Source organism: Urtica dioica, chromosome 4, assembly GCF_054948205.1.
Source record: "Urtica dioica subsp. dioica isolate 48M chromosome 4, U.dioica_male_clone48M_v1_H2, whole genome shotgun sequence".
In the NCBI taxonomy this organism is placed as follows: domain Eukaryota; kingdom Viridiplantae; phylum Streptophyta; class Magnoliopsida; order Rosales; family Urticaceae; genus Urtica; species Urtica dioica.
In genome coordinates, this window is record NC_142759.1 from 8,142,094 (window position 1) to 8,169,093 (window position 27,000).

At 35.6% G+C, this 27,000-nt stretch overlaps 4 protein-coding genes across 5 annotated transcripts; 1 reads left to right on the forward strand and 3 right to left on the reverse strand.

Moving 5' to 3' along the window:
- Window positions 1-739: 739 nt before the first annotated feature.
- On the reverse strand, window positions 740-7,451 carry CLF (SET domain-containing protein). 2 transcript variants are annotated; one of them, XM_089611959.1, is made up of 17 exons: window positions 7,115-7,451; window positions 6,220-6,321; window positions 5,780-6,093; window positions 5,531-5,692; window positions 5,360-5,444; window positions 5,047-5,202; window positions 4,911-4,958; window positions 4,760-4,831; window positions 3,926-4,662; window positions 3,225-3,357; window positions 2,905-3,128; window positions 2,594-2,725; window positions 2,062-2,152; window positions 1,719-1,766; window positions 1,478-1,606; window positions 1,317-1,394; window positions 740-1,218 (listed from the first exon to the last, which is right to left on the reverse strand). In XM_089611959.1, exons 1-17 carry the CDS (start codon window positions 7,175-7,177, stop codon window positions 1,027-1,029), a joined length of 2,766 nt encoding a protein of 921 aa, XP_089468085.1. In that variant the 5' UTR covers window positions 7,178-7,451; the 3' UTR covers window positions 740-1,026. The 2 variants fall into 2 exon arrangements, with proteins under 2 accessions (XP_089468085.1, XP_089468086.1); XM_089611960.1 differs by lacking the exon at window positions 7,115-7,451 and having other exon boundaries at window positions 5,780-6,088.
- A 1,592-nt stretch (window positions 7,452-9,043) lies between these two features.
- LOC149400022 (PLC-like phosphodiesterases superfamily protein) lies at window positions 9,044-11,934 on the reverse strand. Its single transcript, XM_089613142.1, has 8 exons — window positions 11,724-11,934; window positions 11,517-11,639; window positions 10,912-11,052; window positions 10,692-10,790; window positions 10,313-10,616; window positions 9,975-10,198; window positions 9,804-9,890; window positions 9,044-9,719 (listed from the first exon to the last, which is right to left on the reverse strand). The coding sequence occupies exons 1-8, from the start codon at window positions 11,826-11,828 to the stop codon at window positions 9,525-9,527; spliced, it is 1,278 nt and encodes a 425-aa protein (XP_089469268.1). The 5' UTR covers window positions 11,829-11,934; the 3' UTR covers window positions 9,044-9,524.
- A 3,887-nt stretch (window positions 11,935-15,821) lies between these two features.
- Window positions 15,822-19,651, forward strand: LOC149400023 (serine/threonine-protein kinase/endoribonuclease IRE1a-like). Its single transcript, XM_089610380.1, has 9 exons — window positions 15,822-16,363; window positions 16,433-16,598; window positions 16,709-16,914; window positions 16,984-17,149; window positions 17,260-17,483; window positions 17,676-17,979; window positions 18,060-18,146; window positions 19,407-19,483; window positions 19,618-19,651. The coding sequence occupies exons 1-9, from the start codon at window positions 15,822-15,824 to the stop codon at window positions 19,649-19,651; spliced, it is 1,806 nt and encodes a 601-aa protein (XP_089466506.1).
- Window positions 19,652-22,097: 2,446 nt separating this feature from the next.
- Window positions 22,098-23,446, reverse strand: LOC149400024 (F-box/RNI-like superfamily protein). The gene is made up of 5 exons (XM_089612841.1): window positions 23,173-23,446; window positions 22,915-23,061; window positions 22,701-22,836; window positions 22,522-22,620; window positions 22,098-22,445 (listed from the first exon to the last, which is right to left on the reverse strand). Exons 1-5 carry the CDS (start codon window positions 23,265-23,267, stop codon window positions 22,233-22,235), a joined length of 690 nt encoding a protein of 229 aa, XP_089468967.1. The 5' UTR covers window positions 23,268-23,446; the 3' UTR covers window positions 22,098-22,232.
- Between the last annotated feature and the right edge of the window lie 3,554 nt (window positions 23,447-27,000).

Here is a 27,000-nt window from a genome sequence, read left to right on the forward strand (position 1 = left end):
ATGGTGGTTCTCTGAATGTTTTACATTTTAAAGTATTCCATAAATCATTTTTATTTTAAAGATCATTTTCGTGATAGTTATAATGAAGTGATAAACAACTAATAAAAAATTAATAAAAATGTAAACAATAAAAAAAATGTCTATATAAAGTATAAACTATAAAAATGAAACATATTCGAAGTAAAATGAGACACTCTCAAAATGAGAATGAAAAACTAGATATGTAGCTCGGGTAATTTCTACTCTAAAACTATTACAATCAAAATTTCCATCGACAGATAATTTTTCCGGCCATCAACCACTCACTAAAATCTTTATGCCACTTTCATCAACAATTTTTGTATAATTGAAAAGATGACCTCTATTTCGAATCTTGATTTCAACCAAACAAACCACATTTTTCTACCTTATAGCCAAATAGAACTTAAACTTTTGCAAAATAACCATAGTTTGCCAACTATAAGCAAATTAGCCAAAATAAGATTAATTTAGGCTAGATTAAATTTAATACCAACGAAATGTAAGCTTTATAAAGGCTGGATTAAAATTAATCGAGGCAGGATTAAAAGTCATAGTACTCTCAATTGGCTATTTTGCTATACCTAATGAAACTAAGGCTATTTTGCAAAAGTCATAATTTGAATTGGCTACTTCATATCATTTTTCCTTAAATTAAATAAATAGACAATCCTCGTTTTTTTTGGCACAAAAGAAATATGGATAATCGCGAAAATTCAGGGAAAGAAATAGGAAATGTTTCAATTAATATTTTTTTTTGTTCTTTCTTTCTGTGGTTATATTTAACAGTGAAGTTACATGTCCACCAACCAAACATTACAAAGTGCAATCGAATATGAATCGTGAAATGAAAGTACAATTTCTCTACCGAGGAAATGCAATGGTCTCTCTCTCCTATGACAAAAACCCGATGAGAATGCGCCGTCAATTAGAATGATGATGCTCTTGCGTGCAAGAATATCACAAAAAAAAATCGTTGAGTCTCAAGATTATATATTTTTTATATGATCAGGCGAGCTTCTTGGCACGGCCGGTCGAAGGACCACCTTCCTCCTTTCTCGACCCGGGCGCCTCCGGTTTTCGAGCCCAAGCAGGAGCTCTGTCTGGCTCGTAACGATAGTCATAAAAGAGTTCCTCTCCGGCACCGATTCTTTCCTTGGCAAATATGCCAACCCTGTGATCCCCGGCAACCATGATGACCTGTTTTACGCAAAGTCAAATTTATATTATGTTCTATCAAAGACGAATCGTGACTATATCAGGTCGAGGAATCATCCAGAGAGGATATGAGAGTGTACTTTCGCATAGCAATTTGGATCTGGGGAATGATTGGCGAATTTCAGTTTGTCGCCTTTCCGGTATGCGTCAAGAACAAACTGCGCAGAAAGAACTCGGCTCCATCAGAGCTGTCCAAGCATGTTACATGTAAGTTTAGCTATTGAAAATGGGATCGACATACCTGATCATTCAAATTGAAGAGAAATGATGAGTTTTCGCGGTCATATATCTTCCCGCGCTTGTCCGCTTCTCGATGTGAGATTAGTTCTCCGGTGTATTCCCCTAGGTATTCGTGCTTGCTGACACTATTCTGTTACGGTGAATAAATGGGGAAAATATTAAACGTGAAAGAAAAAGAAACATACGAAGCAAATAATATATATATATAAAAAAATGCCCATTAACGGCAACTAGCCTGTTACCTTTAGGAAAGCTCCCCAGCCAGATATATCAGATCTTCCAAGTAACACCTGCACACCAATTGGATGCGAAAAAATCCATAATCATACAATGATCTTTCGTAAAGAGCCCATCAACATCCATTAAGTCTTTTAAGCTTTTATTTCCTTCCACATTTACTTATTTTGATAATTTAATTCCACCAACAAGCAATAAAGATCTAAATAACTCGAGCTACACGGTGAAGGAGCAGGAGATCTTAAGTAGTACAAAGCCTAGGCCTAACACAACGAACAGCTTCCACATTATTACATAACGTCAATGTTTTCGAAAGACAAAAGGAAAGGGAAGGTAAAATGTGAGTACCTTTTGTTGCTGCTTCAGAAAAAGCTTCATATTTCTACATTCATAGTTGTCACCTACTTGGTTTGGCACTCCCAAAGAACCATCACCGCAGCTGCAAAACCAATTCTATGATTTAAGTTAAAGAAGAAAAATTATCCAATAGGCTAATTTTTTTTAAACAGAGCGAAGTACAACCCACAATTCCTATTTGATGTTGAACAAACCAGTGTGGAGCTTGCGTATTACAGCTTAAAAAGAGTAGGACTGTTGTCAGTTTGGCTAGGTTGTTAGAGTTCTGAAACCTTGGCTATTTTGCGAAAGGTTTAGTTTAAATTGCTATAATACCCACCAAAAAAAAAAAAAAAAAATTGGTAAATCATTATGAGGCACGTGGTAAGCTTGAAATTCTCTAAACATCAGTAGGATATCGAGGTCATCTCAACATGGTTAACTTTATAAAAGGTATTGACAAATATTTTGACACCAGTTTACAGCTAAGGAACAGATTCGACAGAATTCAATTGAACAAAACCATCAGAAAGTATCAACTTACCTGACCCAACAGTTCCTACAAACATCTGGATCGCATTCCCTGTCTGCAGCAAAGCATGGACACTGACGACTTCGACATTGACTTTTCGCACAATGGCAGCCTCTAAATCGGTTCTTGCAGATCTTAGAACATCTACAGAAATGATTACTAAAAGGTTCAGGTTTTATGCACCCATATATACTTCAGGTGTAAAGTAAATGATTCAATTGTGTATCTAAAATTCTAGATGGTGAAATTTGTGAATAGCTAATGCTATAAAACATGAAACTTAAAACGCGATGACAAAAAGTAAAGTGAGTAGAAAAGCTCACCCACAATACTTTTCACAGCAAGTTCCATTAAGAAGACAACTGCATTGCTTGCCACAAGATGGTTGGCAATTGCATGGATTATACTGTCTGCACGGCTGATCCTTTCTCTCAGTAATACGTTTCCTGATTGAATGATAAGCAGCGGATTTCCAACTGTATTTTAGACGACGAACCCTACCCTTCCTGCGCAAAAATTTTGACCTTCTCCTCGCTTCATTGTTACCCTAAAAAAAATTCAAAAGAAGTAAACAGCCTAAAGGATTGTCCTTTTCGGAAGAATATCACGTATACGACTCGGAATGGTTACATTAAAGTCAAACCTTGGAATAGCCTTCAAGAGAGTTTGAGCCATCTCCGGCTTGGCCAAACATCTTACTGCCGAAGTTATTCATGTACTGAAAAACCTCCCAGCAAGTCTTCATGCCACTCAAAAGATTTCTTGCAATTAAACAGCTGTGGCAAAAGATGAACAGCAATCAGTCGCAACATAAGAAAATACAATTTATTATCAGTTTTCAAGGGATTGAAATATTTTATTAACGTGAATTAACATAAAAAAAAAAAAAAAAAAAAAAAAAAAGTCGTAACCGTTAAACTCCAAGAAAGCTGATGACTTGCTTAGAAACAAACAAAGCAGCACAGTCAGTTTACTAAATCACATTAAAAATAAAAGTGAAGCTCCCAGGTACATATTTTCACTTGGACAGACAACTTCACCAATAAGGAGATACCAGGTCACTTAGCATTCCCATTCAAGGGGCATCACAATTAAAAAAAAATAAAAATAACTGTATCGTTGTTTTAAGTTGGCCGAGTATAAAAGGCAAACGAATGAAAACCAGTTACTATGTAATACGAGAACATGACCCCATAATTTTTTTTTTTTTAGCCCTTTAAAAGACAAATTCCAATTGTAACAATGAAGCCTCTGAAACCAATAAAATTTAGGTGTCTGATCACATTACAAAGTATAATGAAAAGTATAGACAAGACTAGAGAAATCATGTTCAAGTATACTGACCTATTCTGACCAAAAATTTCAACACCTTTCTCAAAGAGGCCTTTCTCTATAGTTTTCCAAGATTTCGCAGCATCACTACTCCTTTCTTGTTTGCATAGATTCTCATCCGCAAACTCGTCTTTATGTAAGCTATCGTTGCAACTAGCAGCATGCCGATCAGTTATGATCTCATTTGATGAACCATCAGGCATCTCTCCTTGAATCTCTATAAGACTGTCTTTCATAGGTGAAAGCTTCCTTCTAGACCTACCACTGACAGGAGATTTGACAATCCTTTGTGAGGAATTAGAATCTTCATTTCCTTTACACGTATTGGATCTAAGCTTTGCACTACTGGGGGTAATAACCCCACTAACAATATTATCGGAATCAGTTGATATCATTTTTTTCTGTCTTTTCTGCATGCATGCTACAACACGCTCTGCTACACGCTTGCTGTTCCTCTTAAGTGCTCCCGACTTTCCCCCGACTTTACACTTGGAGGGCGATGGTGAAGGGTTAGAGTTAGAATCTTGTCTGGGTCCGTTTTCCGAGTCACTGCTATCTGACATGTTCTTTGTGTTAGATGAAGCACTTTCGCTTCGACTAGACTTGACCCTTTTTCTAGCGGATGGACCAGCCGATTTTTTCCTGGATGATATCTTAGCACTAGTACTATCTGATCTCGTGACCACCTTTTCAGTGAAATCACTCTTGACGGGTGAGCTAACTTTAACACTTTTGTCGGACTTATGTACCTGTCATCATTAGAGTTACAAACTGCTCTAAATACCAACCACAAAAGCGGAGAAAAGAAAAATCAACCAGCCATACTGCTTGATGAATGACACTTACAGATTGGTAACAATGTGGACCACAAGGTTCTTTTACAACATTTACATGGTTCCACGGAGTTGGTTTCTCAGCCTGGAAATATATTGCATATTAGCAAATATAATAAATTAAGATAGTCAGACAACTATTAGACAATAAACCACATACTAACAGGATATACAAGGTCCTGGGAACATCCATGCAATCTGCAATCAAATACCTGCCCAACGAATTAAAAGAGAAAGAATGAGTAGAGAAACAAAACACAGAGTAACAGCTAACTTAACATAGGTAGGTTGTATACTTACAAGACAACGACGGCAAAACAAATTATCAAATGAATCTAGAGCTGCATCTACATCTTTATCAAGAAAATAATTTCCAATATATGAATTTTCTCCAGTATCTCCATTCGCAGAATTCTTCCCCGCTTTTCCATCTTTTACAATATTTTCATATCTTGCCTGTAAAAGATGTTTGATGGTGTTTCATATCTCTGTAAAGCCAGCAAAAAGAAAATGGGAAACAGCTGGACGAAAGCTTACACTGGCCAGTTTTCATTACATGATAAAGAAAACATGGAAGCTGAGCATGAGATCCAGGAAGATAAGAACTACGCACCTTAATTTCACTGGGGCTTCTAGAAAAACACTTCGCCAATGATAGTAGAACTGAATCGGAAAGGCCGGCTTCCGTTATCGTCATACTTGTAAAGGCAAAAAATAACATTTAGTTACAATGAAAAAGATGTATATCCATGTACCAAATTCAATCTACAGTTGAATAGTTTACCGAAGTAAGAAATCTTCAGCTTCAACAAAGTTACGTTTTTCTTCTTCATCATCAACTGCTTCCTCCTCGCTGTCACTGCATATTAGAGCTTCACCTCCATTTTGATCATAATAAATTCTTCTTCGACCTAACACTGACTGGTCCTCGGTCATTCTTTGATTTCTGCACGAATATCCAAAAATCAGTTGCATCCTCAAATATATCCAACCACAAAAAAGGCCTGAGAACAATGTTGGAGGTTCAGCAAACCTGTCCAAGAATATCCATGTGGTATAAGGGGGTAATTTTTGAACTTCGGTAAGCTTAATAGGACGAACAGCATTCTTTACTGCAACATTAGATCCCAGAAGAACAGCTGTAGACGCATGGCAGTTTTCTTCAAGATCATCTTCGTCATTGCTCCGATCGTTACCATTTTGCATATCAACAGCATCTTTCATCCTCTTTGACAGTAGATCGATAGTTTTACCAGAATCTATAGACTGACTCTTTCTTTCCGAAGACAATTTATACAGATAGTTTGTGATACCATCTAATTTTTTCTTGTTTTCCTCCATTCTTTTCTACATGTAAAATTACAATCCAATTCAGGGCAGAGCATTTAACCTTTTTTTTTTGGGGTAAGGAAACAGGAAAAATAAGAGCATTTAACTATCTAAAAAACACAACTTTTAAACAGAAAGGCACACCTGCACATAGAGACAGCGGCTGGACACAACTTGCTTCTTCAGTGAATCTATGAGTGATGATATCTCCAAAAGATCAGAAGCATTTTCTTCCGGTCTAATTATCTGTTTTATTGTATTTAAAGCAAAATGATCAACCAACAACAGCAAGCAAGTCAGCTCATCAAAGTCATATCGAAATCAAAGTTTAAATGACCCCAAAATAATTTCTTGTCACAAATTTGAGTAAGCTGTGCACCAAAAATTATAAATCGTCAAATGAAATCACTATCAACGGATGTTTGAAATATATCCCCTCAAACGAGTGGCTGTTTCACATTAAAAAAAATGTTGCAAATTAAGCAAAAAATTCTTAACAATCCTATTCACTGCAACAAGTTCCAAATAAAAAAGCACAGCACGGTCAACGCTGTACACTGCTTGAGGGGATACTCACCAGCTAGTTTGTGATCATTGCGAAATAATTCTGGCACCAAAAAAATACTCAAATCCATGAAATAGAATTTATTTTCCGGCGCAAATATGCTGGACTTAAAGCTGGTCTTCCTGAACTGGCTAATTTGCTAAAAGACATGAATTTATTTACTTAGCTAGGTGTGTTACAAGGAGAACAACTGTAAATTTTTACTTTTATCCATGTAACACTGTAAATGGAAAAGGCATAATGCCAGATTAAAATTCACCTAAAAAATACCAAGAAGAATCACAGAAAATTCATATCTAAAGCAACCTACATTGACAATACTCATAGCCATCGCACATAGGCCCGTTTCAATTTCACAATGCTAACGAAAAACACGACAAAAACAGTCATCAGAGACGGAGCTCAAAAACTAAAATAATCCGAGTCGACGAAGAACAAACATACAAAACAAGAAAAATCGCAAAGCAAACGTACAGGAAGTTCTGGACGAGGCTCCGATCCGTCGGGGGAAGCGGAAGGAGAAGCCTCCGAGGCCATTGGCAACCAAGGGGGAGGAAAGGAAGGGAGCTCGGATGCAGGTCGGAAATGGCGGTCCGATTCAGGATTCGATTCATGCAGAGACAATGTCAAGGAATACAGAGAGAGAGGGAGAGATTGTTGTTTTAGGGTTCCGAGGCGGGATGATTTGGCGGGTTTGTGGGCTTCGGATGTTGAAACCCTAGGAGGTGCCACAACTTCCAATTTTGGGGGGAGATAGGTTGGTTTAAAGGATTATAATTTTTTTTGTTTATGTTTTTAATTCTACGGTGAATAACAATATACTGTAAAGAATTATTGACTTCTGGGTTTTTAGCGTAATAAAGTTATATTATTGTTCCATAAATCTATTTTATTTCCCTTTAAAATAAAAAAACTATTTTCTTTATTTTATGAGGTTGGTGGGAAAAGAGGAGCGTCAACCTCTTTTGAATTTTCATAGACAACTGTGTAATTGCAAAACTGGACAGCCTGTAATTTTTTATTTTATTTATTAATGGCTGTTTTTAGCTACTAAAGGAACTAGTATGAACTATGAAGCTATTCAGACGTAGACCTTATTATTTCATACAAAGTTCGTTTGACCGTTATCGTATCGAAACTTCAATTTTAGAGGTATACCGTTTACCGGAAGGAGGGATATTCAGACAACAAAAAACAAACACGTACCGACAGAAAATCGTTTACCGTAGAAGAAACCGGTAAAAAATATGAGAAACGGAGGAGTATTTATACAAATATTTTACACAAATAAACATACATTTTTTATAGTTCATACTTCATAGTTCATGCACATAAAATAGTTCATACAACGAATACATGATTTAATTCATCATCACAAATCATCATATTCATCTCAAGAACATCATTCATCATCTTTAAACATCATAAGCATCATATTCATCTCAAAAACATCCACTCAAGAACATTATAATCATTATCAAATCATCATCTACAACATCAAAAAACTTAGATTATGATTAAAAATCAACATTTAATTCGGATTAAACCTAAAAATACATAAAAAAATCATACAAAACATATAATAAACTCATATTCATTGCTCTCAAACCCTTAAAATCATGTATTAAAGTAAAAAATTATAAAAAAAAAAAAAAAAAAAACTCAAAATCTGAGAAACCCCTTAAACTTACCTGCCAAAATTCAAGGAAAATTGACAAAAAAAAAAAAACTACGCCGTACGAAAACCACCAGAAAATTGGAACGAAAACGGTTACTAGCGAACCGTTGCCGGTCCTCTCCTGTAAGACGGTTTTCGGCCGGTTTCCGATCGGTTTTCTCGGAAAGTCAAACCTTGATTTCGGATACCTTGTTGTTTTGACATCCTTTTATTTTCGTAAGGCTTGGTCCTGAAAGAAGTAATATTTGTTCCCGCTAACTTGTATGTTTGGAACAAGCCTTAAAAGGGGATTATTTTGCTCTCTGCAGGACTTATCTTCCATTGGGCACTTGGTTATCTCAGCTAATTCCAAGCTGCCAATGTAACGAATAAAGAAACAGCGTGGGTTATGGTACCATCGTGAGAGATGAGCTCGTTATCACCATGGCTTCGGCGTCTTGGTTCTTCGCCCTGCCTGGTCATTTATGACATTTTCGATTCATGTAGCGACTTTGCTAAACATGGCCTTTTGCGTGGTCCGTGCTCTTGCTAAACATGACCTTTTGCGTAAAGACTAACTTGGTTTGGTGGCCACATTTTCTCGATACACATCGTTACCTTGACATTAATTCTAGAGATTTTCTTGTTTGGTTTGCTCTCTCTCGAGGTTTTAACAATGCTTTCTCAAAATATAGCTGGAGATTGTGTTAAAAAACAGACACAAGGCTTTCTGGTACAACAAAAAGTGAACTAAAAATATTTTTTTAAGCTGGAATACAAAATGAGGATAGCCTATCATCATCCATACATACCACAACTATGTCAAGACATTAATCATACATTGAAACGACTGGTATCGATTAAATCACAATGTCGTTCAGGTAAAGCTGGATGAGGTGTTGAAGATCGCATTATCTCCTAATAGCAATTTTTCGTACCATAAACCAACTCCACAGCCTTCTGTGTTTCTCTTGGTCGGCTCTGTACGTCCGTGTGATATGATTAAACAAGTCCGTACCATCTAAAGTACAACCACATAAGTTTTTTCCCACTATAGTCATAAACAGATACGCAACAATAGCTACTATTCTTTGACCTCCCGCCGAGCAAGGAAATTTATAGTACTCTCACTACCCTAAAGTTTACGTAAGGACTAAGACACTATAAATATATATATATTCAACTTCCCCTGAAATAACTTGCCAAGAAATGGCATCAAGTGTTGGTCTAACTAGTGAGCCAAGCTGCCAATAACAGAAACGAGAACGTGGAAATCAGGCGAGTGTGGGAGGGAATAGCTGAAGCGGATTTCTCAAACTGAACAGATCCAGTAAATCCAACCGAAGATTCGGCCGAAGAGTTGGTCCCAACATTAGTATTGGATACAGCGAGATTCTTGCAAGACCCAAACGGTGCACCGGGCTGTGGAAAGAAACATAATAATGAACAAGTTTCCAATCCAATTAGTATTAGCAAAGATACAGTTTCATGTTCAAAAGTCAAAACCTGGCAAGCAGCTACAGTACTGCAGCCACATAACATCTGGCCATTCATTCTGTCCAAAATATCAAATACGCCTCCTCCGTCGCTCCTCTGCATTGGGATCATTGTATGCTCAATTGTTGAATCTTAGAAGAAAATAAGAAAGAAAAAATGCACTATAGAATTCAATAATACCATATAAAAGTTAACAGCTACGTAATTAGGCATCAAGTTTCCAGCTGCTTTATAACATGTCCCGACCATGGCAGCAAGTGGAGCTGAATTCTCTCTGCAAGCCTCCGACTCAACTGGATACGTAGTGAAGTAGTTCTGCAGAAATAGGGACGCGCTTCTCGACTTCAACGACTTCGATTGTTTCCTGTTTTGGCATGAACCTGGAACCACTCCAGGGTCTCCAGCTGAAACGAAATTTTTGTACCACGTCAGAAATTTAGTTGGATGGTTCACAATGTGTTTGATCTGATAAAAAAAAAAAATCAGATGCAGTTTTTATCTCCTTTGTGTTGACTTACGTTCGTTTTCCACCATGTACCTCCATTCATACGCTATCCCCTCCTTTGCCTCCTTTGAAGAGTCGGAAGTGAAAACGAGGAGTCGATGGTTCTTTTGAGCCATCTCAGTCACTGTCGGCCAATCTTCGCCCTTTTCCGGCATCTTCGACACGGGAAACCAGTATTTGTCCAATCCACTCTTTATGAATAGATTTTTCAAGCCTTTGGGAGTGTGAACATAGTCCTCAATCACAATGGTCACAATTTCTGCCGGGTTTTTGCTCAAAAACTCTTCCACCTCCTTCAGCGTGTTGATTGCAGGTTGCTGAAAAACAAATATTATGAGAAACTAGCTAAAAAAGGAAATCGAAAGAAATCGGAAAGTTTGAAATTGGATTACAAAAGCAGTGAAGTTGTAACATTGCCCTTTAAACGAATGGCACAGCCAGATATCATCCTCGTAGTCGTACATGTCCAACATTAATCCTCTGACACCATTCTAGAAAAAAAGTAGAAAACAAAATAATTATATACGGTTGGCAAAAGGTCTACAAATGAAGAGTTAAATATATGCCAGAACAGTAAAGGCAAAGGAATGGTTTATTATCAAAAGGGAATACCATTAACTGATTAGTCACGGTGTCTTCTTGATTATAGAACGTCAATCTCTGAACCCCTTCAGCGATCGGTGGCGCGTCGACAATGCTGAATGAGTTGTGAGTCATTAGCCATGCGTACTTGTTGAACGGCAAGCCCTGAATCTACAATGTCGAACATATTGCACATAGATACAGTATAAGATGACAAACAATACAAAAATTACATGTTCAACCTCCAAATTCGGCAAACTTCACAGAAACTAGTACCATTTCAATAACATTTTAGACAGAATACAAAGCGACTGATCTACCATGACTTGTAGTTAAAAATAAAAAGATAAAAAATAAAATAAAAAAACACAGATTATTGCTTTAGTATCAGCACCTAATAAAATAAAATAAAATCACATAACATAAATGACTCTCCTTTTATGCCCAGTTGCTTGGCAATGTGTGATACGTTATAATCCGGAAAAACAAAGATATTCGTTTCTCATAATTGCACACTCATGACTGACCAGCTTCAAAATTCTTAAACTAACCTCACTAGAAAAGACTGAATTCGACAACAACAAAAAATCTGAATAAAATTCACACAATTCGAAGCAAGGAAAAGAGAGCAATACAATTGTGTGAGGCAAGGTGACTTGGCCTCTGGTACACACTGGCTGAACCAATGCAGAGGCTGGGCAGCTTCCACAGTACATTCCTGGCCCACAGTTCGTATTTGGCGTACATGGCTGTCGAACCTGCAAAATTCTCGAAGATTCGGCTCAGCTTTCGCGCAGATCTTATGGAATTGGCGACAGTGAAAGAGGAAACTAGAGACGAACCTGGGAATCGCCATTGAAGCAAGCGATGAAGAGCGAGAGAAGAATGAGTAAGCCAGACGCGGAGGCACTGCGTGAGCTTCGGTGTTGAGCGAAGCACGCAAACATGGCAACTTCGACCGTGCAGAGCTGAGAGAGAGAGAGAGAGAAGAGAGAATCCGTGTTTTGTGCTGATGGTACAAATGGAAGAGAATTTTGTACTGTGGACAAAAAGACAAAAGTTTTTTTTGGTTCTTAAACCCGCGTTTATTGTCTTAAATCTAACAATCAAATGTTTTCTTTAATGAGAGATCTAGCGTTTATTTGTCACTGTCTTCTACATAATGTAGCATCATTCCCACGATCTAATCTTTTATTTTAATTTTAAATCACTACTTAGATGTTAAAACATTAGCTAAGATTTCTTTACAAAGACGGTTGAAATTAACAGTATAAAACCGATCTATTAAAATAGTGAAGTTATTCCAGTATAAATTTTAAAAAAAAATAAATAAAAAATAGGGTATTGATTGACCGGTGAGCCAATCAGGAATGATGGGAAAGTACTCAAAACTTCACAAATGGATAGGTCATTTGGATATTTTAAATAGACATTCAAATTCACTCACTTGGGAATATATATAGTGAATTTTATTTTTGTAGTGAATCTTTCTATGTTAAAAAAAAAGTCGCTCAGAAAAGAAATAGACTTTTAAATATTTTGCATGTCATATTTAAATAGACGAGCTTAACTAATCTCCAGCTTTTTTCATTACATGATCAACTAAACAATTAAACGCAAGTGAAAATTGGTTTAAAAGTGTAATATAGAGACAAACCTAAAGAAGCGAAGATAATGACCATTTTTATTTTATGCTTTAGGATCTTTATTCTGTCTTTCTTTTTCAGTCAAACGTTCTAAATAACTTTATTTTCTCTCTTGCTTTAGTTGGAGTTTTTTTTTTGGACAATATTTTCGAAGAGAAATTGATCATTCACTATTTGATAATTTATTTATCATTTTTCACCAAAAATTATAATTTGGACAAATATACTAGTGAGCACAATGTCATTACTCTTTTACTCTCCCTTCAATTTTTTATTTTTTTTTCTTTCCGTCTTTCTTTCTAAATGTTCAGACCACACTCCCCATAAGCGGAAGCTTATATCCTCAAGTGTCAAGCTAAAGATTTTCTAACGAATAGAGAATTACACGGAAGACCAAGCTCAGTCAATAAAGGCTTCCTCAACTACTTCGTTCACTATGGGTCGAGGAAAACAGTATTGCGAGATGGCCGGAGAAAACTAATTTAACCACGACTCATGCTTCGCAGTAGATAGAGCTCGAAGAAGTGTCCAACAATTATAAATAGATTTCAGATCCTAAAAAATGTATCTGTTTTTCTTATTATTATTATCAATATTCACGCATATCTCATCTTCTCTGTATACTAAGCTCACGAGCTCATTTTTCTCTAAGTGTATTGTTTAATCTTGATCTTAATAAAAGTATTCATCTCATTTATTTCGTTGTTTATCTTTTTACTTCTCCTTAAGTGCAATTTTATTTTATAGGAACTCGTATTACCTCTATCATACTATTCTCATAAATCGAGTGAGAACAATAATCTTTAAAAATGAGAAAATATGATTTTAAAAAAATAGACGTCATTCTTTGAAATATCGAGATTGTTTGATGTGAATTATCACGTCAACACATATCATATGTTGTTATTTGTAGGTAAACATTCGAAGGTCCGCCACTTCATAAAGAATATTATGTATCGACTCTCCAAATAAGAACATAGGTCTTGACCTTTAGGTTGGTCAATAGTTCGATGAATTTGTCGATGCATGCCCATATCCCCATCTACAGGTTGACAAGCGACCTGAGTAGTCCTGCTTGACTCTATTGTCTTTGTGTAGTACCTCATGAATCGTGCTTAAATAGACCTTTTGAAAAAAATCATTATAACTCCTCGAATGTAATGGCCTAAAGTCAAGTAAAAATTATTCACGACGACGGGTATCGAAAGGAAGAGGCCTTTTGTTTGTATCATGGTGCTTTCGTACTCTAGACCTATATAAACTTATTTCAAATGAGTGTTGTGGCTCTGTAGATTTCACCGGTTTCAGCTTCAAGGGCAATGTCTTCCTGTAAAGAACCAAAAAAAAAAAAAAAAAAAAAAACTCATCAATTGTCGGATTTATAAGAACGAAATGAGACTGATGATAACTTAATAGTGTATTATTTCAAAAAAGAAACAAAAAATGACTACATTCTACCTAAGAGCATAATAATTTTACCTTCAAATGCTTTCTCCACTAAATGATACTACATTCTTACTAGAGAAATGGAAACAACCCACTTCATGGTCATGCTTAACACCAATATAATTTACAATGGCGAGTAGTAGTGTTTACAAAGAAGCCAAAGCACGTTCATATAAAATTTATTACCAAAATAATAAATAATATAAGTAAAAAATAATGGTTGAAATTTTACTTGAAGAGAAAGAATATTTATAATTGTCAATGTCTATGTCGATACATGCAAAATTGATGCTCCACAATATATTACACCCAAGAGCATAAAGCGCTGGCCATACGAGCCAAAAGTAGCAAGCTCCAAAGCATCAAGCGCTGAATTTAACAGTATCAATAGCGGAATAATCTAAGGAAGACTATCGCAACCATACGAACATTTTTATTCTGATACCTATGATCTTATTGTCTTGGAATCCAAAACTAATCAACCAATAACAATCCTAAGAGGTTGGTCGAATGGTGTAGGGGTTTTATTACGGAAATTAGAGAACTCACTTTATATTTTTATTACGGAAATACTTTATTTAATGATAAAGGTATCTCATTTTATATATAAAAAAATCTTATTGTTTATAGTTTTATTAGACGTATTTTTTTTTTTTACTTTTTACATTTTCATTTCACGTTTTATTAGTAACTTATAATTTTGGCGAAATCATCTGAAATAAAAATAACAATGTATTTATGAAATATTTTAAAATTAAATGAATTAAAGAGAGAGATCAATGTTTAAATGGGTATACACGAGGAAATAAATACGCGAGCTTCATAGTATAACGACCAATTAAGAACCCAATCAGAGTGAATCGAGAAACCCCAAAACTAAAACCAAACCCCAAATCGGAGGCGATGAAGGATAACGAGAAATCCAAGAACCCAATAGGAGAAATACCTTATCGAACCTAGAAACCCCAAAACAGAAACCAAACCCCAAATCGGAGACAACTTCATTTCATGGCGATGAAAGGATTTCTGTGCCATGGGCTACAATCGTGTGGTCGTCGGAGCTTCCTTGCAACGCGTCGAAATTCAGGGAGGATTATTTTCGTCATACCCTTTCCTTTACTAAATCGATAGCAAAAAACACCAATCAAGCCTCCGAGAATCATTGCGCAACTAAACAGATTGTTCATCACAAGCTTCCGAAATATTTCAGATCTTCTATGTTGATCCTCTTATGGATTCGGTTCTGAGGATTATTTTCGTCATACCATTTCCTCCCATAGTGTGTATTCTATTCATCCCAAAAACAAGAAACACTTTTATACTGTAAAGGGAGTATAATACATAGAATTAGAGTTTATGCTTTAGATGCCACTTTACCGCTGCAAAATCACTATAAACCCAATAGGGATGTGTTTACAGTATACAAGTGTTTCTTGTTTTTGGGATGAATAGAATACACACTATGGGCCCCTATTTATATACTTTTAGAGTTCACAAAGTTGTTCTCCATTTCCCATGTGGGACTTTTTTTCACTCCTAGTATTTTAGGCGTGCGTTTAAGGATTTTTAGGACAGATTATACGCTCTCTTCTTTCCTACCGGACTCAGCCCGCGTGTCGTGGGGTATGACAGCTGCTGAAGTGAAAGTTGTTACAATGTGTGAAATTGAAAATGGAAAAGACGAAATCACTTTTCCATTTCCATGTGAATCGAAGGAATTTCCCATCCCTCTCAGCAGGGCATTAGATTTTCCATCTGTGGTGTCCTCAACCGAATCCATAATAGGATCAGCACAGAAGATCTGAAATATTTCGGAAGCTTGTGATGAACAATCTGTTTAGTTGCGCAATGATTCTCGGTGGCTTGATTGGTGTTTTTTGCAATCGATTTAGTAAAGGAAATGGTATGACGAAAATAAGTTGGAACGAGGATCAAGAACCTTGGTGTGTCGAGTTGAGGAAAATATTGCATTTTGACAAAGACAGAAAGAGAGTTGGACAGTTGCTTTTAACTGAAGTAGAGATCGGCAAAGGATGCAACGGAACTGTTGTTTTCGAAGGATTTCACAACGGTCGGGATGTTGCTGTGAAGCGGCTCGTTAAAGCACATTATCAGTCCGCAACAAAGGAGATCAAGAATCTTCTCAGTTTTGAACCATATACGAATATCGTGAAATATTATGGTGTGAGCGATGATAAAGATTTCATATACATCTCTTTGGAGAGGTGTATATGTTCGTTAGAAAATGTGATAAAGATATTTTCGGAGTTGCCAGATGGAGCTTTGGCTGAACATAGAGCCAAGGTTGAATCGTGGAGAAGTAGCCTTTCGAATGCTCAATTATTGGATCAAAATGAACGCCTTACACGTTGGATAATAGCTTGTATAAGGTATATAAAATTTCAAGTTTTTTTTCAAATGGAAATGCCAGTCACGTAACTGCAGGGCTTGTTTTGTAGAGAGATTGCTACTAGCATCGAACAATTGCATGATGGTGGCATGATCTATCGGGACTTGAAGCCACAGAACATCTTGATTAGTCGAGACTCATCAAACAGAGCAAAGCTGGCTGATCTTGGAATAAGCCACCGTCTACTTGGCAACAAGACTTCCTTGGGTCAAACAGTAACCGGCAAGTATTGTTCAGCAACCCCAAACTTCAGAAATCCTACAGTCTTTCATTAAGCCTAATCAATTTACTTATATGTTTATGATGTGGAACGTTGGGTTGGCAGGCTCCTGAAGTGCATCGTCAAGAGAGGCAAACGAAAAAGGTAGACATGTTCAGACTGGGGTGTGTTCTATCTTACTTTGTAACTGGTGGTCAATACCCTTTTGGGGATCACGTTGAGCGGGATTTGAATATCAAGCAAAACCTGTATGATCTCAAGGCGGTGGATCAAAATGAACGCCTTACACGTTGGATAATAGCTTGTATAAGGTATATAAAATTTCAAGTTTTTTTTCAAATGGAAATGTCAGTCACGTAACTGCATGGCTTGTTTTGTAGAGAGATTGCTACTAGCATCGAACAATTGCATGATGGTGGCATGATCTATCGGGACTTGAAGCCACAGAACATCTTGATTAGTCGAGACTCATCAAACAGAGCAAAGATGGCTGATCTTGGAATAAGCCACCGTCTACTTGGCAACAAGACTTCCTTGGGTCAAACAGTAACCGGCAAGTATTGTTCAGCAACCCCAAACTTCAGAAATCCTACAGTCTTTCATTAAGCCTAATCAATTTACTTATATGTTTATGATGTGGAACGTTGGGTTGGCAGGCTCCTGAAGTGCATCGTCAAGAGAGGCAAACGAAAAAGGTAGACATGTTCAGACTGGGGTGTGTTCTATCTTACTTTGTAACTGGTGGTCAATACCCTTTTGGGGATCACGTTGAGCGGGATTTGAATATCAAGCAAAACCTGTATGATCTCAAGGCGGTGGAGGACTATCCCGAAGCATTTGATTTAATTAAACGCCTGTTGAATCTCAATCCGGATATGAGGTAAGCATCTTTTAGACATATATACCTTATTTAAGATTTATTTTCGAGTCCTTATAAAATGATCTTTAGCTTCTAGTTTTTGCCCCAATTTAATGACATTTGGCCCTCCTTAAGTTTACTTACTGCCTCTTCCCCCGTATGGTATATATTGTAAGTAATCTAAGGATATTGAACTCTCGTTGATCTTTTCAGGCCCAACGCCACACAGGTTTTATGTCATCCACTCTTTTGGTGTTCGGAAAATAGCCAGAATTTTCTGTCTGTTGCAAATGAGAGGCTACTTACAGAGAAGAATAAGAAGCACTCTGTCCTTGTGCCTACAATAGAGAGTATTAGTTCTGAAGTTTTTGGGGAAACATGGGGTGTAAAGCTCGACCAAAGTTTTATCATGGAGCTTCAAACTAGGGGTCCATATAATTTTAGGAGCGTAGAAGATCTATTGCGTGGCATAAGGAACAAGTTCGCTCATTACCAAAGAATACCAGCACCGCTAGAGGTAGGTTATTTTTTTATTGTAAAATGTGACCTTGAGTTGATCATATGAAACATTAATCACTGCTATTGTTTATGTTTCAGTCGCTGGTAGGTCCTGCAGACGCTGACTTAGAAAAGTACATAACCGAAAGATTCCCAAAATTGGTGGTTGAAGTGTACAGATTAATGGTTTGAAGAGTTTAGATGTTAGAAAGTTTAACGTTTTACAGATAATTTTCCAGGATGAGGAAATCGGTACCGGCAAGAAACCGCTTATCGTAGAAGAAAACAACAAAAAATGTAGGAAACGTTATTCAAACAAATATTTTGCAAAAATAAACATACTTTTCATAGTTTAAACTTCATAGTTCATACAACGAATACATGATATCAATTCATAATCACAAATCATCATATTAATCATCAAATCATCATATTCAACTCAAGAACATCATTAATTATATTAAACACCATAATCATCATATTCATCATCTACAACATCAAAAATCTCAAATTCTGATTAAAAATCAACATTTTAATTCGGATTAAACCTAAAAATACATAGAAAACCATACAAAACAACCAATAAATATTCATTGCTCAAACCCTTGAAATCATGGATTAAAGTAAAAAAAATGATCAAAAAAATGAAAAAAAATCCCAAAATTTGAGAAACCCCCGAAACTTACCTACCGAAAACCAATGAAAGTTGACAAAAAAAAAAAGCCTGCGACGAACGAAAACCCCCGGAAAGCACTGGAAAGTACCGGAAAGCACCGATAAATTGGAACGAAAACAGTAAATGTCGAACAGGTACCGGTCATCTCCGGTAAGGTGGTTTCCCCAAAAAGTCAATTCTTGCTCTAGACATTGATGAAGGTAACATCAAGCACTAATATAGACATTACATACATATGTAGTTGCTGTTTTGATCACGGGCAGTGAAACACATGCTATTCATTTTATCACCAAGAGCCTTGATGTTCAACTTTCCCATAAAAATTTACGGTTATACATTTTTAATGACTAGATATAGCCAGACTGTCATGGAGTCGTATGTACGTTCTTGATATTAATGTTAATTGTGTCTTTAGGAGCTGAGATCGAGAGATAATATTTTAGCATATGTTTAAAGTGTTAGAGCACGAGAGAGATTTAGCGATACGAGTAAGTGAGCGTGATTAGCAAAGTATGAGTGTTTGAATCGAGCGTTAATCCCGATCATATGATAGACTTGTAAATCATTGTCTTTGCCTTCTCTTTATCGTAAAATCCACATTAATTTGCTATTTATTTTATTCGTGCAGTTTAGTCATAATCATCATCATCATCATCAATCTTTTGGGTTCAATTCGTCATTAGTTAATCAAGTTATTAATTTTAGTTTAGATTTTGTAGGATCGACATATTTTTACGATTATACTATTTGTACTACTACGTGTACTTTAGTACAACAATTTCGCAACACAAACGTATAGAGACTTGAATCATCAGTGGTCGTTGGGAAGTACTCTGGTGAAGGCACGGTGAAGAGTTGGGCGAAAAAATACAAAATATTACACGAGGCTCTATAAATCTAAATCAATAGTGGAATTGTGAGTAAAATGAATTCACCTCCGCTTTTTACCTTGAGTTTGTCTTTATATGTGAGCTTTGGCAGTTACATGGAGATCGTGGAGAGGTTGTATAATTAACCCCTAGACCATTCGACCAACCCCCTTAGGATTGTTATTGTTTTATTAGTTTTGGATTCCAAGACAACAAATCATACCGTATCAGAATGAAAATGCTCGCATGGCCTTGCGATAGTCTTCCTTGGATTATTCCGCTATTGATACCGTTTAATTCAGCGCTTGATGCTTTGGAGCTTGCTACTTTTGGCATGTTTGAGTGATCAAAGACGACTTTATGCTCTTAGGTGTAATATATTGTGGAGCTTCAATTTTGCACGTATGGACATAGACATTGACAATCATAAATATTCTTTTTCTTCAAGTAAAATTTCAACCATTTTTTTTTACTTATATTATTATTATTTTGGTAATAAAGTTAATATGAGCGCGTTTTGGCTTCTTTGCAAACACTACTACTCGCCATTGTAAATTAAATTGGTGTTAAGCATGACCATGAAGTGGTTTGTTTCCATTTCTCTAGTAAGAACGTAGTCATTTAGAGGAGAAAGCATTTGAAGGTTAGATTATTGTGCTCTAATTCACGACCTCTTGCAAAAAAAAAAAAAGATAAATGGCATGAACTAACCAATTCAAACTATGGCTTTTGCAAAATAGACATAGTTTCATCAGGTTAGGAAAAATAGCCATAGTCTCCCAGATCAGGCACTACACACTCAGCCAAAGTCACGAACTTGGAAACATGCATGTTCACATCCATGGCCACCACCTGAAGATACCGATCAACCAGCCTCCCGACCTTCCTCACCGTCGCCTGCCTCTGGCACGTCGTCACCGATCTTCCTCACCAGATCCTCCACCGCCGCGTCAGCCAGCTGCGTCGCGCACTTCCGCAGCAGCTCCGACCTGGTGGCCCTCCTCATCGCCGTAGCGTGACGGAGAGTCCCGAATCTCCGTCGATCTCCTCGCCTTCGCCGCCGTGACGGAGAGTCCGACGGGAGGTAAGATCTGTGCGATTGCGGTGACTGGAAGGAGGTTGGAGAAGAAGGAAGTCGATGATTAAATTTTAGGGCTGAATAAAATCTCTGAATTAAATTAATCCTGCCTGGATTAAATTTAATCCAGAAATTCTGTCTGGATTAAATTTAATCCTGCATAGATTAATCGCAGTTTGGCTATCTTGCTTATACTTGATAAACTTTGGCTATTTTGCAAATCCTTAAGTTCTATTTGGCCATTTAGCCGCTTGATCCAAAAAAAAAATTGCAACTCAATATCACTACAGAAATTAGTATTTGCACAGCACACTCATTGACCGATGCACATAGAGCACGGATATTATTGCGCAAAAAGTTCAAAAAAAATATTGCGCGACATAAATCGCAATGTCTGTTCGTGATTGTTTTTGAGCGACAGACATATGAAGTAAATTGGTAAGGAAACCACATTTTTTTAGTGTATTGAGCAAATGAAATGAGGAAAATTGGTAAGGAAAAAAAATACATGAATAAATAGCCTGGCATCAATAGCAACATCATCATTGTAAATTAGTGACATGGAGTTGTAAGTTAATGAGAGGTAAATTGAATTGCAATACATGTACTATGATATTGACATCATGTCTTGTGTATATAGGGCGATTTTTTAAGTAAGGACAAAATTGATTTTTTTTACACGCAATTCTTTTTGTAACATCATCACATGACTATTTGAATAAAACTTATAAAACATTGACCGAATTGAAATTTGAACATTTTGATTTGGCTATTTTGCTAGAGCGCTCTTTTAATTATGGAAATTGGACTTTTAATTTATGAAATTAGGCTAATTAAATATTGCAATTCATTTTTATAATTATGTATTGTTATTATTACGAATTTAGGATTTTGATTAGGCATTTAGAAAAGAAATATGAAAAGAAAATTGATTATTTGAATTTAATGCATCTAATTGATCCCAAACTTTGAAGAAGAAAAAAACGTGTATTTAAATGAAAGACAAAAATGAAATTTTGATCAGCAATATACTATTGACACGTCATTGCAACGACTATTTTTTTTAGTTTTTTTGACATATTGGTCATATTATAATTATAACGTTTCAATATAGCTATTTGCTAGACTGTCCATCTCTAATGGCTAAATACGTAACGTGTGGTACTATCTGACTTGTATAGTTCAAGTTTTCCGGAGAAAAACCTTGTGCTGAACTTCTCGCATCGTCGTCGTTGTATCTTGAGAGTTTTCGCTCAATAATTATTGCACAGACCTCAGCGCAAGGACGAAAAAAATGAAATAATTTCGTCCAATGAACGATCCTTTTTCGTTTCTTCTTATTTCCATTTGTACCAATTACCTCAGCTCAAGGCCGAAAATAAATTTTATAAAATAAAAAAATAAAAAACTTCCAACTTGCCTCAACGATCCCTTTTCGTTTATACCAATTAATGTTTACTTCGGAGTTCGGACTTATTTTATAAGTTATCTAAAAAAGTCGCAATTGTCTAGTATTCCGCAATATTATTTGTGATATTTGCCCAACAAAAGTTTCCAAATCTATGATGTTAAAAACATCATACACCACTTCACTTTACAAACAAACAGCAAATAGCCGTATTCATGAGAAATCACAAAGACATAAGTAATTACATAATTGAAGGAATGGACACATTTCCAACATTCATGAGAAGTAGTCTGGACTTAATCTGAAGAGCTGGGCTAATAGCCATTAAAGCAATGAAGCAATCCATCGGAACTCTCGTTCCCCAAACATTGATCACTTCCAACTTCCGACACTTATTCACCACCGCCACAAGCCCCTTCTCCGTCACGTGACGGCAGCTCCAGAGAACAATGCTCTACCAATATTAAAAAAAAAAAAATTAAAAAAAAATTCATATTCTAATTCCTGAGGACTTAATTTTGAAATCGCACCTTCAATTCCGGACAGTTATCTGCGATGACATACAGAGATTGATCGGTGATAAACGTACCACCAATGTTTAGGTGCTGCAGAGACTTAGCCCTTGAAATCTGTTAATGATAAATTAATATTTAACACATTTTATGAGTAAATAAAATTTGAAAATAAAGGGCATACATGCATTGCATACCAGTTGAAGAACGCCTCTATCAGTGATTCCAGTCATACCCCAGAGCGATACGGAAGTTAAATTTCCGACGCACTTAGCCAATGATATTTTGTTCAATCCATCGTCTGAGATTTGGCATCCCCAACGGCTTCTCGATCTGGGAAAAAAGTTTGACATGTTCATAATGATCATTTATTACAACAACATGAGAGAAACAGAGAGGTAAAAAATTTACATGTCAAGTTCTTTTAGGGAATTCGCTTGGCGAACCAGGCGAGCTGTGGAATCATCGTCCATCTTCCATCCAGCGAAGCTCAGACTCTTTCTTCCTCCCATTGACTCTTTCACCGCTTTTTTCCATTTCCGACAAACACCGCTTGCTCTGCAACCCAAAACCAAACATAAAAAAAAAAAAAAAAAAAAAAACTATGAGAAGAAGAAAAAAGTGTGAGACAAATAAAATAGGGAAATTTGAAGGAATACATGAACTTACTGAGCCAAATCAGTGAAGGAAGTGATCATGAGAAAGATATGAGCCAGCAAGTCTATCGGAAGCCGATCAATCTCTGCCTCGCTCTCCATCGCCATTTATTTTATTTTATTTTATTCAATTGCCTTTGTTTCTCTCTTTCTTCTTTGTTTCCAGAAGTTTTCGTATTTCCTTGTTCTTCTTCTTAGAAGATATATTGATTAGTTCCTTTCTGTGGTCACGTACACGCAGAAGAAACATAAAAAATGTCGTAGTCTTGTAAAACTTATTACTTTTTTGTTTTTGCGGTGCTTATTATTAAATGATAATTCTATAAATATTAAAAAAATTGTTTTAATAGGTATCAAGATGATAAATGTAGGTTTATATATAATCAATATGAAAAATACAGGCAAACAAACAATAAACATTTATCAAATCAAGGGATGTACTTTGTCACATAATAAAATAATGGAGAGAGAGAGAGAGGATTAATAATGGTGGTAGTATGGTACTACTAAACTGAAGGGATGTGCTCATGTTATTGTCATCTTTACATAAAATGGCATCCATTTTATTTTTCTTTTTTCCTTTTTTTATTGGCTAAGAATTAACTGCATGAGTGAGTAGCGTTATTTTTTTTTTAATGAAAATTTGGGAGAATTCAATTAATTAGCAGAAGGCAAATCACCCATCACATTCACATACTGGAAAGAAATGAGGTCATACCGTCATAGTATCAAACAAACAGACATTATTTCCTCGCTCATGTAGTAGCACTGGACAAACCACTTTTTTGCTTGTCATTATAGAACGAAAATTTTCAATTCTGTTACATAATTTTTTGAATTTTAGATTAATCGAAAGTGGTATTTCTCTTAGATAATTTTTTACTTAACAAAAATGGTAATTTCCAGTTTTTAATTAAAAAAATTAATGATCTTTAATTATCAACGGTTTATAATTTTTAATTAAAAAATACAAATGACTAATAGAAATTAATGGAAGGAAAAGGAATGTCTTTCGATAGCCTTCTTCCACTTTCAAAACACTATTGAAAGAGTTCATTCCGATACCGTTAGCTACGGATATGGTACTTCCGTGAGGCACAAAAAAAGTAAATGGTAGTCTTTCTTCCGCTAACTTCCGTACCGTTGGCCCAGCATGATCACAGTGAGGATATTTTAAAAAAAAAAAACTTGATTTCCTCAGCTCCACTCTGTCATCCCCTTAATATTGACTCTACAAACTTCTCTCGTTTTAACTATATAATTTAGGTTATATCATAAATTTCCCAAAGTAAACAAAGACAAGGCGTGGTCTAGCGGCTTGCTTATCATATCTCGCGACGGAAGTCATCTAGGATCAAATCCTAGAAAACGCATATTTATTTTGCATTAAGCAAAATAAATATTCTACACGGATTGGGCCCTCTCGCCTGGCTCAAAAGCCTCCCCTTCCAGCACGCTACACACACACTTGCCACGCATCTAGCCTGCCTCCGCGGCGCGCCCGCCCACTAAATTATGTAAATTAATTTGTCCAAAGTGCATTTTTCATCATTTTTTATCGGTTGGGCCCACCAAAATACCACAAAACTCTCAACACACTTCCAAAACACTATAAATATCATTCGCACTCCACCACTTTCTCCCAATAATAGAAAAAACCTAAGCAAACTCATTCAAAAATTCTCTCTTCCAAAACACTATAAATATCCCTCAATACACGTGTTTTTATTTAACAACGACTATTCTACAATATAGTATTTATCTACAGTGGAATTGAGTAATAATCAACTTTATAATTATTTCTTTGGCTGACAAAGAACATGAAGAACTTGTATAATTTTCTTGCCTTTATTATTGAAATGTTTGCCAAAAGTTGGAGAACCTTGTACAATAAGTTTTCTTCCTTCTTTTTTTGCTCCGAAATGTTACAATGAGTTCGCGCACCCATGTGCCTTCAGTAGTTTTCAAATCTTGAGATAATACACTTCACAAATTAATATACATTTTTTTCTTATACCGTATAAGTTATGCGTTATCTTATTGAATGTGTATTTCAAAAAATAAACGAAAGTCCATGAAATAGTAATTGACTTGGCTTGATAGAAAGTAAAGTATATGTTAAACAAATAAAAATTGACTTGGCATTTAATCACATGAAATTAATAAAATAACCAATATAAAATTATAACAAAACTTTCAAAAGTTCTATACGCAACATCATTTCCTTTTAGAAACTAGAGAGCGACGGAATAGAAAATACTACAAAAGTCGGCTGGTATCCAAAAAAAAAAAAAAAAAGATAAAAAAGATCTAAGGGGATGTCATCATAAAATTAGAAAGACTACTATAAGTAGCAATGATCCACGCATACTACTTGTTGCTTTGTTAATTTTGTTTATTTGCTTAAATGAGCTTTTGGTTTGTTCAGGATTTCCATACAAAATATATTAAAATTTGAATGTGAATTGTGAATATTGTTAATTCAGAAATGTTCGAAAACGAATAGAGAATTTAGTTCTTTTATTGTAAAATAAATTTTTGTCCAATCAAACCGCGATTCGAAGTTTTGTCTTCTTTTATCATGTCATTGTATTTAAAATAATTTGATCTCGATCATTTTATTGTTTGTTTGTAAGCTTGAGTGAAACCCATGAGTTTGACTCATTTTAATATTAAGTAAAATGTATTATATTTCCTTTGGACACATGATGATATTTCATTGGAAATAAGAAGGAAGGTTATCTAAGGAAACATTCAATAGAGTTATTGTTTTTAAAAAATCCATGTTTATAACTTAAGTAATGCATATACATAACATAATGGATATGTGGCTAAGGTTTTAAGACAAAAAATTAACAAGCGCCATGTAAATCTCTTTGTGCATACACATTCTCTTGTATTATTATGCCCCATCATTTTTAGAAAAAAATGTATTTTGTTTAATTTCTCCACATATTCTAAAAAATAGTTTGAATTTTGAATTGTTTTTATCATATTTGGTATGCTAGTTTTATTCAACAATTATTTAGCAAAATAGTCAAATCAAACCGTTAACATTGCTAAATAGCCAAGGTTTTGTAAATATTAAGTAAATAGCCAGATATCATGTAAGACACATCTGCATTTACTAAAAAGCCCATGCTTTCCCGTCCATAAACACACGGTTGACTTAAAAAAAATTAAAAAAATAAAATAAAAGAGGTAACGTGTAAACGAGAATCGAGGAATAATAACTGCAATTAATTACTGATTATCTCTCCACCAATATTCAATCTGCCATTAAGAAAAAATCTATCTAAAAAATATTTTCAAAACATCTCCTCTCTCCGACGAACAGGAACTCCATTGGCGACAACCGACGAACTGGAACGATTTTTCAGACCACCTCCTCTCTCCGGCTCTAACAGGTATGCATGTGTGATTTTTTGGCAATTGGAACTCTTATTTACTAATATTCAACCTCGATTTACATATTAAACTATGAAAAAATTGTTCTTTTTTGGAATCGATTATGAAAATATACGGTATTGAACATTCCTCTCCCTATGTATTATGAGTCCGTGCATTATTGGTCTATAATCCTAACATTTACACATAACCCTATTCATGACAACGAAATTTGGGGGAACCGACTATTGTGATTTAAAAACATAATGCATGTTCTTCAGTGATTACAATATGTTTATTGTAAATCCTTTTGAATGTTTAAATGTTGTTGGAACGGGTTTGATGTATAAATCTTGATGTGTTATATCTATATCTTGATGCGCAGTAAAATGAAATCATGTATCAGTGTGTTAGTTTTCCCGATATACCATTGTGAATGCGTTTAGAAAATTGG

Bases quoted from the DNA above. Each gene is read 5' to 3' on its own strand.
- LOC149400024 (XM_089612841.1), bottom strand. From the start codon at position 23,267: ATGGCGATGGAGAGCGAGGCAGAGATTGATCGGCTTCCGATAGACTTG. The intron at 22,837-22,914 runs GTAAATTTTTTA...CTTTTTTCCCAG, and splicing joins TCCCTAAAAGAACTTGACAT to ATCGAGAAGCCGTTGGGGAT. The intron at 22,621-22,700 runs GTATGCAATGCA...TATCATTAACAG, and splicing joins ATAGAGGCGTTCTTCAACTG to ATTTCAAGGGCTAAGTCTCT.
- LOC149400023 (XM_089610380.1), top strand. From the start codon at position 15,822: ATGATTCTCGGTGGCTTGATTGGTGTTTTTTGCAATCGATTTAGTAAA. The intron at 17,150-17,259 runs GTAACCGGCAAG...TTGGGTTGGCAG, and splicing joins AGACTTCCTTGGGTCAAACA to GCTCCTGAAGTGCATCGTCA. The intron at 18,147-19,406 runs GTTTGAAGAGTT...CGTGTACTTTAG, and splicing joins TTGAAGTGTACAGATTAATG to TACAACAATTTCGCAACACA.
- LOC149400022 (XM_089613142.1), bottom strand. From the start codon at position 11,828: ATGTTTGCGTGCTTCGCTCAACACCGAAGCTCACGCAGTGCCTCCGCG. The intron at 11,640-11,723 runs GTTCGTCTCTAG...AGAATTTTGCAG, and splicing joins GCTTCAATGGCGATTCCCAG to GTTCGACAGCCATGTACGCC. The intron at 9,720-9,803 runs GTTTTGACTTTT...TTCTTTCCACAG, and splicing joins GTACTGTAGCTGCTTGCCAG to CCCGGTGCACCGTTTGGGTC.
- CLF (XM_089611959.1), bottom strand. From the start codon at position 7,177: ATGGCCTCGGAGGCTTCTCCTTCCGCTTCCCCCGACGGATCGGAGCCT. The intron at 6,322-7,114 runs GTACGTTTGCTT...ACAATAAAACAG, and splicing joins AGCCTCGTCCAGAACTTCCT to ATAATTAGACCGGAAGAAAA. The intron at 1,395-1,477 runs GTATGTCGATCC...CTTTCTGCGCAG, and splicing joins TCTTCAATTTGAATGATCAG to TTTGTTCTTGACGCATACCG.